Consider the following 15,145-nt stretch of genomic DNA (forward strand, 5'->3'; position numbering starts at 1 on the left):
CCCCCCTCCCATGCACCCATCCTTGGTGTGCAGCTACACAGAAGCCCTTTTGCTTACCAGGCAGCGGAACTTCTAGCAACACGCTGGGGACAAGACTCCAAGAGTAGTGTTTACCTCGAGGAATAAACGAGATGCCTGAAGTGTATTGTTTCTACCTGGCCACGTCCAGGGCCCAGACCCTTCTGGGCTACTCACTCACAGGGGAGAGGTAGGTAGGGATGAGCTTGTTTATTGTGACACCCAGTGCATCGATCTTGCAAAGAAGAACAGGGTTTCAAACACAAGCAGCCGGGGCTCTTGACACCAGGAGGCACATACATTTTAACTTCAAGAAAACTGTGTTGGCGGCCTGCGTACTTATGCAACAAACTCAAACCGCTAACCACGCTACACAGGGATCAGCACCCAGCTAAGGAGCAGTCACGCGTTGACTCAACAGAACATTACGATCTGCAAACCATCATCTCTGACCACCCCCAAACTCAAACAAAACCTTTCAGATGAGGTGTCTCCCGTTGGGTGGGATCCATATTTGCCAGATACAAACACCTGACTTGGAGACTAGCCTGGAGGTTTCTGAGAGAACCGAAGACAGCAGGCAGAGCCAGCACCGAGAACCGGATACAGTCACACAAACTGCTGGGACCGCGCCTAGACGCCCAGGTGGGTTGAACACCAACTAGTAAGTATGATCCTCTGAACAACTCTGGTTAGACCACGATGGAGCGCAGGCTTGGTGAGTTGGAGCACAACTATGTATGTCATTCAAATACCGCCCGCCTTCCACCAACCACCGAACACCTCCATCACCCCCTTTGTACCCGCTCTCTGAAAGGCTCAGACCTTCCCCGAGCTATCCTCCTGCGCCCATCCCTAGGTATTCCATCAGTCCAGCCTCACCCACCCCCAGTGCCCTGTCTATCATTCCCCTAGTTCCCATCCTCAGTCACCCTCCGGTGCCAGCACCCAGCCCCTGGTGCCAGCACCCACCCTCTGGCGCAAGGACCCACTGTCTAGTGTCCCACTGCCAACGTTTAGGTTCTCGTCAATCTTAGTCAGTCAGAGCCCCAGCTAACCAGCACACTGGGCACACTCAGCCTGCCCTCCGTGCCCATCCTAAGTGGCTGCTGTCTGCGCATCTAGAGGTTCCACACAATGCCCCCCGGTGCCCACTGAAGCCTTATACAAAGAGATAACACAACAGCCTCTTTCAATGACCCATGAACCCGCTTACCTTCTCCACCTGCTGCCGCATGATGGTGGGCACCAGGAACACCAGGGTCACCCCGAAGGCAACCAGCGCCAGTCCCAGGACCACCAGCCCGATGGCCACCTTGCAGCGGGTTCCAACCATGTCTGCGCAGGAGGGGGTCCACAGCGAGGATGAGATGGGGCAACGGTGCTCAGTGCTGCTGGAGTGAGTGCTTTAGGGTGAGCACCCTGTGGTGCAAGTGCTGGAGGTACCCTGTGGAGCAGAGGGCACAGACTGAGGGCACTCACTGGAGCTACAGCACTCTGTGGAGTGGAGTGACAGCACTCTGTAGAGCAGAGGGCATAGACTGAGGGTACTCAGTGAGCTGGATACACTGAGTGACAGCACTGTGTGATGGAAGTGCAGGGGGCACTCAGTGAGCTAAAGACACTGAGCACCTGCTGAGGGCACTCACTGGAGCTACTGAGTGACAGCACAGTGCGGAGGGCACTCAGTGAGCTGAAGACACTGAGTGACAGTACAGTGCGGAGGGCACTCAGTGAGCTGAAGTCACTGAGTGACAGCACTGTGTGATGAATGTGCAGAGGGCACTCAGTGAACACCTGTTGAGGGCACTCCCCGGAGCCAGTGAGTGAGAGCAGCAGGGTCCGAAGCTCCGAGGGCAGCTTGGCAGGACTGAGGGTGCTCAGGACGGGTCCCGCACTGAGCGCTGCCACTGATGCTAAAGCGTGGCACGGGGCACGGAGCGCTTATACTCCAGCACCACTACGCTAGACCCCGCCCACCGCGCTAGACCCCGCCTTCACGCACCCGCCCACATGCCCAGGCCCCGCCCTTTCGGTGTGTTTCCCCGCCCACAGGCCCAGGCACCGCCCTTCTCGCGTGTTTTCCCGCCCACAGACCCAGACTCCGCCTCTTCAGGCTGTTTTCCCGCCCACCGACCCAGGCTCCGCCCCTTCTGCTTGTTTCTCCGCCCATAGGCCCAGGCCCCGCCCTTCTCGTGTTTTCCGCAGTCCAAGGCCCCGCCTGTTACAGCGTTTGACGTTGTCGCCCCGCCCCTTACAGTATGTTTCTCCACTCATAGGCCCAGGCTCCGCCCCTTCCAGCTTGTCTCCCCGCCCACAGCCCTAGGGCCCGCCTCCTGCCTGCCCGGTGTCTTCCCGCCTCGAGTGCCGCCAGCCGCGTTACACTGAAGCGCCCGCGGGGCATTGTGGGAAGGTGCGACGGGAGACACCGACCCCGACTGCCTCGGTGCCGCAGCGGCCGAAGTATGGCGGACTTCAGCTCCGCCGCCCCCCGCGTCTCGGGACTTACAAGGGTGACCCCGCCCCCGGAGGGTCAATCACACGAGGCCCCGCCCGCGGAAGGTTCATCACACGGAGAGTCAATCACACGAGGCCCCGCCCCTGGAGGGTCAATCACACGAGGCTCCGCCCCTGGAGGGTCAATCACACGAGGCCCCGATGCTGAGGTGTCAATCACACGAGGTCCCGCCCCTGCAGGGTCAATCACACGAGGCCCCGCCACTGAAGTGTCCCACGGAAACCACGCCCCTTAATTACCCTACGATGCAGAGGGTTGCGCCCCCGCAGTTCAAAACACGGGACCACGCCCCTTAATTACCCAATGACGCAGACGGCCCCGCCCCCTGCCAGCCTCAACTCGAGTAGTCTCAAACCACAGGCCCCAGAGGGGTAGAAACATGATCCATGCACCTGTTCAGGTGTGTGTCCCAGCCTGTGCCAGACACTGACTCCAAGATGCATCCTCGATAGATTACCTGTTGAATCTTGGGATCCCTGCGCTTCCTCTCTCGCTCAGCGCTGGGATATGTCCGGGTCGCCATGCGCTCTCTAAATCCCATTGCACAGCATCCACTTGCACTTGGGTAGATTTTTTTATATCTGGAGGTGGGAACCCTAATGAAAACATTAGCTTGTCTATAGTGGTGGCTCTCAACCTTTTGACTTCTGTGGTCCCCCACTGAGCCGTTTCTGGAAGCTGGGGACCCCTACTCAGCCTATTAGAAGCTGGAGACCCCTACTGAGTATTTACTGGTGCCAGGAACACCCCACTGAGTCTTTAGTGGAAGCCGGGGACCCCCACTGGGTCTTTACAGGAAGCCGGGGACCCCTACTCAGGCTTTACTGGAAGCCGGGGACCTCTACTAAGTCTTTACTAGAAGCCAGGATCCCCACTGAGTATTTACTGGTGCCGGGGACACCCCACTAAGTCTTTACTGGAAGCCAGGGACCCCTACTGAGTCTTTCCTGGAATCCGGGGACCCCTACTGAGTCTTTACAGGAAGCCGGGGACCCTTACTGAGCGTTTACAGGAAGCCAGGAACCCTCATTGAGTCTTTACAGGAAGCCGGGGACCCCTACTGAGGCTTTACTGGAAGCCGGAGACCCCTACTGAGTCTATTAGAAGCTGGAGACCCCCACTGAGTATTTACTGGTGCCAGGAACATCCCACTGAGTCTTTAGTGGAAGCCGGGGACCCCCACTGAGTCTTTATAGGAAGCCGGGGACCCCTACTGAGTCTTTACTGGCAGCCGGGAACACCCGCTTAGTCTATTAGAAACTGGAGACCCCCACTGAGTATTAACTGGTGCCGGGGACACCCCACTGTGTCTACTGGAAGCCGGGTACCCCTACTGAGACTTTACTGGCAGCCGGGGACACCCGCTGAGCATAGTTCCCTCTAACATGTGCGGATGCGCGCGCGCACACAAGGCCTTCCTAAAGCGCGCACATTCAGTTTCAAAGCGCGCACAACACCAAGAGTCCATCCTCAACCACATACGTAAAAATATGCAGATGAGCGTCTAAAAACTGTCCCTTTCGGGGCAGAGTGCGAGGAGCAGCGGCGGTGCTTTTGAAAGGCCAGACAGAAGAGCAGCTATTCTGCGACAGGTACGCTGGGTATGCTGCAGGTTACAAATCTCAAGGCGTGTAAACTTGCTGCTTCCTCTGTTAATGTCAGGAGCCGGTAATGCATTGCAGCGGCGGTGTGGTGCAATGGCACGGCTGCTGATTTTGGAACGGAGCAGCTGGGTTTCAATCCAAGCAACCAGAATTTTTGTTTTTTAGTTCGGCCCCCCAGAGATGCTTTTGAAATGGTGTCACAATACACAGTGATTTGCAGCCTGCGATTCTGCATTTAACATAATGGCTCTGGGTGAGAGGCCAAGATCACACTCTAATTTGAGGCCATTCAGAAGTGTAGGCCCAGGATTGGTTGATCCTATTGAAAAAATTGTGTTTTAAACCCAAACTGCGCTTTGCACGCACAACTTTCCCTGCTCACTCATTGAGATTCAGGGGGAAGAGAGCAGTGTCAACCCCAACCCCAGGGAAAATCTTTCAAAGCTGTGCATTTTCAAATTACTGACTCTAGGGTGAATCACTTAATCGCCCCAAATCTTAAAAATGAGTGTATGTGATGCAGCTGGTGCTCATGGACAGGGCTCCAGTGCCCGTGGGCCAAGGTCGCGCTATAGAAAACGAGCAACATTTGGGGGCACAATGCAGGAATGAAAGGTTTGTACATAGCATATATTTATTTATTGTGGATGCACTGGCCGGCATTTAATCCACAAAAGTCTAGCTGCCCCTGCTACGTGAGAGACCGTTTCTCAGTTCATGCTTAAAACCACTCACTTTTAATAAATACTTTTCACATATTTAGAAGTATTAAAGAGAAACACACACATAGCAAAGAAATACACTTTTTAAATATTGAATGCAACCTTCTCATATTCTAACATGATGTTTGTTGAATGTTTTACATTTCAAATATTTTTAAAGGTCAGCTCGTGCAGCCCTTTACACGTGGTGCTGTTAGAATCCGGGGAGTTAGGGGAATGAATGGCTCTGTTGGGCTTTTATCCAGCGGTTGCTGATCTTAGAAACACATGCACTTTTTTGCCAATTCACTGTGAAACCACTACAAAGACTTCATTGATGTGAAACTTACAAATTGGTGACAACAGAAAGTGGGTGCAGTCGCGGAGTCATGCAAGCCAGAGTCTGGCTGTCAACTTGTACTTTTTAAAAACTCTGCCGCAAAGAACTTGTCAACAAGGACACATGTGACACTAAATCTGTTCTGGCATCATTGATCGCAATGGCTGCAGTTTAAAATCTGGTATGGGGTTAAGACACCCTCTGCAGAGATCTTTGCGTGCCCAGGAAATCTCTGGGGATAATAGTAATGGTCAGATAACTCTGCTGGTTAGTGCAGTTGCTGGAGTGGTCTGTGTTTTCTCTAGTTCCAGTTCTGACTCATTATGCTGCATAGACGGTTAATGCATCTCCTGTTAAGCACATCGTGTAACATGCCGATTACATATTGTCATGGCTTTGTAGATAGGTCAGTGGATTACTCATCTTGACACATATCCTTTATTACTTTCAGTAGATAAATTGCAATTGGCCCTTTAAATGAAGATTTTGCTTTCGGCTAACTTAAATTGTAAATAAGAACGCCCCTTCACTCCCTGCAAATTCCTGCTCAGAGCCGAAAGCAGACAATCTGTGGTCCCTGCTCTATGTGTTCCAGAGGTGGCGAATTACACTGGGATGTTTTTTTTACATATTTCGCTTGGTCCACCCTTGATCCCAGTTAGAAATAACAGCTGCCTCTTTCTTCTGACTGCTTGCATCAACCCTGCTGTTCAGTAAATACTTGTAATGGTAGCACCTTCTGTGTCCTGTCCTTTTCTAAACCTGTACTGTAGGTGCTACAGGAGTAGGCAATTCATGTCACGAGAGTGTGTATCTACATTGCAAAACTGTCTAAAATAGCACTAAATGTGTGTGTAATGCACCTGTTATGCACTCGTTGTGACCAAAAATTTGGGGTGGTGATCGCCACAGATTTTTATTTCTGAGTGAAGCACTCAAATGTGTGATCAGTTGCTTGGTGCACATAGCCTTGGTTACAGCGCACAGAGATCTTGAACGTCCGCACGCAGGGGAAAAAAAATGAGAGGGAACATTGACGCTGAGTCTTTACTGGAACCTGGGACCCAGCCTCAGCAGGTTCAAAGACACGAAAAATACAGAAACAAGCATTAATCAAACATATACACAAATGTTGAAATATTTTAGTTAACTGACTAAGAAATATATATATTTTTTTTTACCTTTAATGGGAAAGTTGGAGTTCTTCTAAATTCAATGGAGGTCACTCATCGTCAATAGTATATTCTGTTTGATGCACTTGCTCTGTGCTCATGAATCAATCTGAGGATAATAACTCAATGTTTAGCTTTCAACTTGAATCCTTCGCATTTAGAGAACGACTAAAATTTTAAATTTCACATTTTCTTCTTAATTTCTATACATTTTATTAATCTGTTAATATTATTTCGTTTTCTTATCAGTCACGGACCCCCTGAGTAGACTTCAGAGACCCCAAAGTGTCCCAGGGTCACAGGTTAAAAACAACTGGTCTATAGCATTTACCTCTACATCAACCATTTATTTTATTGATGTGAGGTCCTCGCTAGGTGTCTTTTTAGGTCTCGCCTATGCAGTGCGTATGTGTTGCTTAGGAGGACCTTTAGCCGTCGCTCTGTTGTTTTTTGGAAGCACATACTCGTGCTTGTGGTGGCATCCAACTTGCGGGAGCAAGCAGCGGCGCGCATGCTAATTGGCTGTTGCTCACTCCCGCAAGGCGGATGGTGCCACAAGCACGAGTGTGCTTAAAAACAGCTGCTGCTTCTAGCGCGATCACTTTCACGGCCGTGAGGCCGCGTCGCTTTAACAGCCACGCGGCCAATGCTTGTTTAAATTGCCTTTGTTCATACTGACTTCCCTATAGCAACGTAAGATGCCCTTATGTGACAAGGTGTATCCAAGCCATGTTTCGAGAATAGAATCCTTGGCAGATTTTCAGGATGTTTACATAGGATACATTTAAGTACGATTAATTTAAAGTGACAACATTTACAGTCAGTGGTTATCTTGAAAATTAGGCATGAAATCGGTTCACACTGTAACTATACTGGACACCTCTAAGTTCTTCAGTAACTTCTTTCCCTCAACATCAGCTGTTAACTTTGCCAAAACCATAACTATGCACAATATTGTAGACCTATAAGCCACTAACAGCCAATTTGACCTAATTGCACCGTTGTCTCAGTGGAACAAAGGACTTTTGCACTTCATGCCACTAGCTTCCATTATTTTTGCACTTTGCCTAGAAAGCTTTTCAACAACAGTATTCAACTAATGATGGAGATTTTTTTTAATTTTTATTTGTTCCGGGAGGTGCAGTTTATATTTCCTCTCGCAGGTCTACCTAGGCAAAAGAAGCCTTCAGTAGACATGACTCGATAGTTTTACTCCGAAACATAGCATTCGCGTCACCTTCCACTTGCTTGGATACAAAGTCAGCAATCCTGCAAGGAATGTGCCATTCCTTTGCCTGGGTTGATCAGGAATAGCAGGACAAGTTTCTCTCAAACACAGAACAAAGTAAAACCTATATTTGCGAGGAACACCTACTGAGAGGCAGAAATACACAGTTGAATCTGCTGGCAAGACATTAGCAATTCTTTCAGGGCCTGACTGGCCAATGCCGCTCTCTTGTATGAACATTGCAACTCCGATGGTCTATGAAGTTTGATTCTAGACACGAGTGCTCTTCAAACATCAGGATTTGTTAGTGGACTTGATGGAAGCAGAGCTGCACAGCCTAAAACCGTTAACTGTAATAATGACGAGTTCGCTAAGCGCGTTTACTTGACAGAAACCCTTGTATCTCATATTGGAGGCATGCATGTTGTTTCAGTGCACAATCGAGGGCGCATCTGCATAGAACACAGTCGCTCTTGAACACTTGTCCTAAATGCTGGCAGGCGACACAAGGCTTTAATTCCGCTTTAGAGCTAGAGTAGCAAAGCAGTGTGATTTCGCAGGGGAGCCATTTCAAACAGTTTTCCAAGAAATCAATACCATTTCCGTTAATTACTTGTTTTAATAGGGTCGTGCAGTTCTATATAATGTCTTATTGGTTGCATATAAGGTAACAGAAATACTTATGACACTTTTTTATAATAACTTTTCAACATGCTGCACAGCAGCCATGCTGCTTTACAGCATAGCTTAAATATATTGGCAAAGCCAATAGCGCTGGCTAAACACTTATAAGGTTCCAAAGGCGAGACCTATTGGCTATGCCAATGCTTGTTATGATGCTGATTTTCCGGTACATGGCACAAACTCGCATGTTTTTCATGCCTTCTAAACAACCCTTCCTCTCATTGACTGCGGCACTGGCCCAGATGGTCAATAAATACCCGGGCCCTCGTGAGAAAGCTGCTGCCGCTTGCACTGCCCATTGTCTTGCCTGCGTGGCCAATGAGAGTACCTACACAACCGCTAACCATCCCACTGCTACACGCGTGACAATTCAGAATATTCCAGACCCTAAACGCTATAAGAGTGGCCTGGGCAGCAGGTATTAGTCATTTTAAATTTACAGTGAATTAATGAACTGTTGTTCGGCTCATATCTAAAGTACACAAACAGCGCCACAATGTGGCAGAACGTCATAAGTACCAGTGTTGGCAATTAAGTGCCAGTGCTGAGCACCGGAAACTACAGTCTCAAACTAAGCACTGGCTCCATATTTTCGCTTCTCCTGGCCTTGTCCTCTGTAACTTATTCAGCAAATTAGGAGGTTTCTTTTGCAGCAAACTCTGCAAACCCCCCCCCCCACATGCCACAGGATGACAACAATCTCTGACCTGCTGTGCTAGGACTGATGATGCCACAAATCCATCAGACAGCGCTAGCAAGGGATCTGCAAGGCTCCAAAGCATCACGGCACTAAGTGCATTCCACGCATTTCTAGAGCTGCTCTGGGACCTTCAGGTGAATAAAGGCAGCCCCTGCTGCTGCTGGCCTGGCTCTCACTTGCGAGTCATTGCTATGGGGACCCAGTGCAGTCTTACGTTTGTTTCCACGACACACGGGACACACACATGTGACACAGACTCATCCAGTGGAGGACATGCCAGCTTGTAACAGTGGACGAGCCACATCTTTAAGCAAATACACAAACAGAAGCACTGGGTCCAGCCTTGTGTGGACCCAGGACCTTCTGTTGTGTCCGGGGATCACTGGTCCATGCGGGGGTTCTGTGCACCACTGAGACAATGATTTCCTTAGAGCCGCACTCACCTGACAGGTGGTGCAGGGCCACACGGCCTATCTGTGCCTGCTACACGCCTCTCTACGCCTGTGCCCTGGACACCAGTCTGTCACACAGCTCTCTACGCCTGTGCTCTGGACAGCAGTCTGTCACACGGCCTCTCTACGCCTGTGCTCTGGACACCAGCCTGCCACATGGCTCTTGACGCCTGTGCTCTGGACACCAGTCTGCCACATAGCTCTTGACGCCTGTGCTCTGGACACCAGTCTGCCACACAGCCTCACTACGCCTGTGCTCTGGACACCAGTCTGCCACACAGCCTCACTACGCCTGTGCTCTGTAACACCAGTATGCCACACTGCCTCTCTACACCTGTGCTCTGGACACTGGTCTGCCACACTGCCTCTCTACGCCTGTGCTCTGGACACCGGTCTGCCACACTGCCTCTCTACGCCTGTGCTCTGGACACCAGTCTGCCACACTGCCTCTCTACACCTGTGCACTGGACACCAGTCTGTCACATGGCTCTTGACGCCTGTGCTCTGGACACCAGTCTGCCACATGGCCTCTCTACGCCTATGCTCTGGACACCAGTCTGTCACATGGCCTCTCTACACCTGTGCTCTGGACACCCACCTGCCACACACTCACTACGCCTCTGCTCTGGACACCAGTCTGTCACACTGCCTCTACACCTGTGCTCTAGACACCAGTCTGCCACACGGCTCTACATCTGTGCTCTGGACACCAGTCCGCCACACGGCTCTCTACACCTGTGATCTGAACACCAGTCTGTCACACGGCTCTCTCTACGCCTGTGCTCTGGACACCAGTCTGCCACACGGCTCTCTCTACACCTGTGCTCTGGACACCAGTCTGTCACAGGGCTCTCTACATCTGTGCTCTGGACACCAGCCTGCCACACGGCTCTCTACATCTGTGCTCTGGATACCAGTCTGTCACACGGCCTCTACACCTGTGTTCTGGACACAGGTTTCCCACACGGCTCTCTACATCTGTGCTCTGGACACCAGCCTGTCACACGGCTCTCTACATCTGTGCTCTGGACACCAGCCTACCACACACCTCTCTACACACTGCCTCTACACCTGTGCTCTAGACACCAGCCTGCCACACGGCTCTACATCTGTGCTCTGGACACCAGTCCGCCACACGGCTCTCTACACCTGTGATCTGAACACCAGTCTGTCACACGGCTCTCTCTACGCCTGTGCTCTAGACACCAGCCTGCCACCCAGCTTTTGACGCCTGTGCTCTGGACACCAGTCTGCCACACAGCTTTTGACGTCTGTACTTTGGACACCAGTCTGTCACACGGCTCTCTACATCTGTGCTCTGGACACCAGTCTGCCACACTGCCTCTCTACACCTGTGCTCTGGACACCAGTCTGTCACACGGCTCTCTACACCTGTGCTCTGGACACCAGTCTGCCACACGGCTCTCTACGCCTGTGCTCTGGACACCGGTCTGTCACATGGCCTCTCTACACCTGTGCTCCGGACACCACTCTGCCACATGGCCTCTCTACACCTGTGCTCTGGAAACCAGTTGTGAGAAGGTGGCCTGATATATGCTGTCCACTAGTTCTATTGGGCACCTTGTAACAGTCCAAACAACCCCTTATGGTGATAGGTCAAAGACAACCTTTATTGAAAGCTATCCTAGTGGTAGCTATGGAGAGCAGCCTCCAGGCTAAGTCTTGAAGGAATGTAAAGCAGCTTGTTTTACCAGTCTATAATCTCTTGAATGATCAAATGAAAGGACAACCACACCAGGTATATATTCAAAATATATGTATTTAAGATAAAACACACACCCCTCTAGTCTCTTTATGAGACTGGAGTTTGAAGTACTTAATTTGCAAGTGAGTAAGCATCAGTAATAGCACAAATACACGTTTGGGCCCTAGGGGCGTACCAAACCATATACCAAAAAAGTGGTATAAGAACCACGACTGGAATAGACACTAGGCCTATAGCCTGTAGAATCGCTGGGCCCTCTAGGAACCACCCAAGGTAGTGACACAGGGGACCCACAGGGACTGTATGCAGTGTGTAAACACAACCACGGGTTCCCGTTATCTTCTATTGGCAATGTCGCGGTTGGATATTTAAAGAATAGGGACACTTCTAATCGAGTCTGGACCAAACCCTTTTGGACTTAAGAAGTTCTAGGGCTAGCACCCACGGGAGCACCGGAGTACTCGAGTTACCTCACCCAGGGAAGCCGGGTGCATAGGTGTCTTTTGGTGTCGGGTCGCGTCGTCGATTTCAATGGAAGCCTGCAAAGAACTGCTGCTGTCGTGAAGAGGAGAAGTGTCCGAAGAGATCCAAGCCTGGATCTAGGATGTAAGGAACCTGAAAACAGAGGGGACAGAGTCTGGGTCACTTTCCAGTGGCCGAGGGCAGGATGGACCAATGCCCACAGATGTCGGGTGCTTCAGGTGAGTTGATGGGTGTCTTGACTCTTCAGCCACGAGCTCCAGGAGGCGTCGACGAAGTCCACGAGCCGGATTCGAGCTGTCCCACGAAGTCTGTCGAGTGCTGCGGTGTCGGCGACCAAAATGGACCCAACAAGCCTTGGCAACGGCAAGTCACTGAAATTCAGAGAAAGGACTGCGGTACAGACCAGCAAGGTCTGAGGGACTCACCCGGCGACGGTAAGTCAGGGCACATCTGGAGCAACCAGGAAAGCTCGTGGAGTGGGAGCTAACAATCTTCGGTACAGGAGGTGCTCAAGGCTGGGGCTACTCGGAGCCCAAAGCACAACTTCGAGGAGGACCAGGAAGATAGTGTTGCTGCAAAAGATCACGGTGTCCAGGGGTCACGGTTCCACGTCATCCACGATAGCCACGGGCCTCAGCTTTGCTGTGGACTCAGTGTAGCCTCGGGGAAGTCTGGAAATCCACCTCTGGTGATGCAAAGACTTTGGCGTCCGAAGGGAGCTTCAGCAATGCAGACCGGTCAGTTGCTTCTGTGGTGCCTGCCAAGCAGGGGAGTCACTCCTTGACCCCAAGGGAGATTTCTTCAGTCTTCTAGTCAGGATAGATTGTCGAAGGTCCAGGATGTACGTTGCAGAGTTTCTTCCAGGGTAATCTAAAGTCCTAGGGACTGGATTCCTATACTTATAGTAAGTTTAGGGGATGGACTAACTCTAAGGCCACACCTATGGGTGGGCCTGGAAAGAGGGGTGGTTACACCCATTTCCTTTGTCCAGTTTCACGCCAGAGCAGGGGCAGGTAGCCCCTGCAACCGGTTTGAACTGAGCTATGCACAGGGACACCAAACGTGTCCCCAGTGCAGGACTTTAAAGCACCAGAGAGTGCTCCCGCCCAGCCCCAATACACATCTGCCTGTCTGGGGAGGTGGTTACACCCCCCTACGACAGGAAACCTATTGTCCAGGCCTCCCCTGACGGAGTTTCGGTCAGCAGCAGGAGGCCAGACCCGTGTCTGTGGCAGAGGCATCCATTGTGTGATGCCAGGGCTCAGGAAAGTCCTACCGGGTTTAGCCAGTGCGAACATGTCTCTCCCTCTAGAAGGGTGGAATGCTACCCCCGCCGCCAGAATTGGCGGGGGGGGGGTGGTATTCCAAAGCGTTTGAAACCAAACACAACATGTTTTGATGCAGCCATCCCAAAGTTAGCATTTACCGCAAGGTCATAATGCACTTAAGAGTATATGGTATGGCTGTATCACAGAACAGCTGTAAGGAGGTATTTCCGAAAGCTGCAGAGGGGCTCAGCTCATGGTTGGGCACCCTCTCACATAAAACCAAGCACTCTGCCTTCAGGATTGTCAAGGCCTGCCATAGGAGTGGCTTATAGGTTTATATGTGTCTGTATATGGTAGTGATATAGGTAGCCTATACCACTGTACGGGGTGCAGGCACACCCTTACCCAGGCTGCAGTAGCAGACCTGTGGTGTCATTTTGGAGTGCATCCCAGGGGTGGCATAAAACATGCTGCAGCCCCTGGTAGGCCTCTGAGGTACCAATGCCCTAGGGACATAGTATACCATATACTAGGGGCTTATAAGGCACTCTAGAATCCAGTTAGAGATGTACCTGGTAACCATTTTAGAGAGGAAGCAGCTAGGCTGTGCTCATGATTAGCGGGGCCACAGCCAGACTAAGCTCGAAAAACAGTGAAATACCAGCAAAAAGTGGGGGTACCCATGTGAAGCAGATCCTACTCTCCTACACCAGTCTCCCACACGGTTCTCTACACCTGTGCTCTGGACACCAACCTGCCAGACGGCCTCACTACCCCTGTGCTCTGGACACTATTCTAGCACATAGCTCTCTATGCCTGTGCTCTGGACACCAGTCGGCCACACGGCCTTACTACCCCTGTGCTCTGGACACCAGTCTGCCCCACAGCTCTCTATGCCTGTGCTCTGGACACCAGCCTGCCACACAGCCTCACTACACCTGTGCTCTGGACACCGGTCTGCCACATGGCTCTTGACGCCTGTGCTCTGGACACCAGTCTCCCACATGGCTGTCTACGCCTGTCCTCTGGGCACCAGGCTGCCACACTGCTCACTACGACTCTGCTCTAGACACCAGTCTGCCACAGGGCTCTCTACGCCTGTGCTCTGGACACCAGTCTGCCACAGGGCTCTCTACGCCTGTGCTCTGGACACCAGTCTGTCACACAGCCTCTCTACGCCTGTGCTCTGGACACCCGTCTGCCACATGGCCTCTACGCCTGTGCTCTGGACACCCGTCTGTCACACAGCCTCTCTACACCTGTGCTCTGGACACCAGCCTGCCACACAGCCTCTCTACACCTGTGCTCTGGACACCAGTCTGTCACACTGTCTCTCTATGCCTGTGCTCTGGACACCGGTCTCCCACACGGCCTCTCTATGCCTGTGCTCTGGACACATGTCTCCCACATGGCCTCTCTATGCCTGTGCTCTGGCCACCAGTCCGCCACACGGCTCTCTACACCTGTGCTCTGGATATCGGTCTGCCACATGGCTTTTGACGCCTGTGCTCTGGACACCGGTCTGTCACACAGCCTCACTACATCTGTGCTCTGGACACCAGTCTCCCACACGGCTCTCTATGCCTATGCTCTGAACACCACTCTGCCACATGGCCTCTCTACGCCTGTGCTCTGGACACCAGTCTCCCACACGGCTCTCTACGCCTGTGCTCTGGACACCAGCCTGCCACACGGCCTTACTACCTCTGTGCTCTGCACACTATTCTTGCACATGGCTCTCTATGCCTGTGCTCTGGACACCAGTCCGCCATACGGCCTCTCTACGCCTGTGCTCTGGACACCGGTCTGTCACACGGCCTCTTTACATCTGTGCTCTGGACACCAGTCTCCCACACGGCTCTCTACATCTGTGCTCTGGACACCAGTCTCCCACATGGCTCTTTACATCTGTGCTCTGGACACCAGTCTGCCACACGGCTCTCTATGCCTGTGCTCTTGACACCAGTCTGCCACACGGCCTCTCTACGTCTGTTCGCTGGACACCAGTCTGTCACACAGCCTCACTACACCTGTGCTCTGTACACCAGCCTGCCACACTGCCTCTAAGCCTGTGCTCTGGACACCAGCCTGCCACACGGCCTCACTACCCCTATGCTCTGGACACTATTCTTGCACATGGCTCTCTATGCCTGTGCTCTGGACACCAGTCCGCCACACGGCTCTCTACACCTGTGCTCTGAACACCAGTCTGCCACACAGCCTCTCTACGCCTGTGCTCTGGGCACCAGTC

General features: G+C 51.9%; 1 protein-coding gene across 4 annotated transcripts in view; it reads right to left on the reverse strand.

Moving 5' to 3' along the window:
- The window catches only part of SCARB1 (scavenger receptor class B member 1), a 636,132-nt gene extending 633,631 nt beyond the window's left edge, over window positions 1-2,501 (reverse strand). For 3 of the 4 annotated variants that reach the window (XR_014970694.1, XR_014970695.1, XM_085634841.1), the window contains exon 1: window positions 1,235-2,501. Coding sequence is in view for 2 of the 4 variants with exons in the window: in XM_085634841.1 (XP_085490967.1) it covers window positions 1,235-1,354 (120 nt within the window). In the remaining 2 variants the exon portion in view is untranslated. The remainder of the gene's footprint in view (window positions 1-1,234) is intronic. The other variant, XM_085634842.1, reaches the window with a different exon arrangement.
- Between the last annotated feature and the right edge of the window lie 12,644 nt (window positions 2,502-15,145).

The sequence above is a fragment of the Triturus cristatus genome, chromosome 11 (genome assembly GCF_964204655.1).
Source record: "Triturus cristatus chromosome 11, aTriCri1.1, whole genome shotgun sequence".
NCBI classification, from domain to species: domain Eukaryota; kingdom Metazoa; phylum Chordata; class Amphibia; order Caudata; family Salamandridae; genus Triturus; species Triturus cristatus.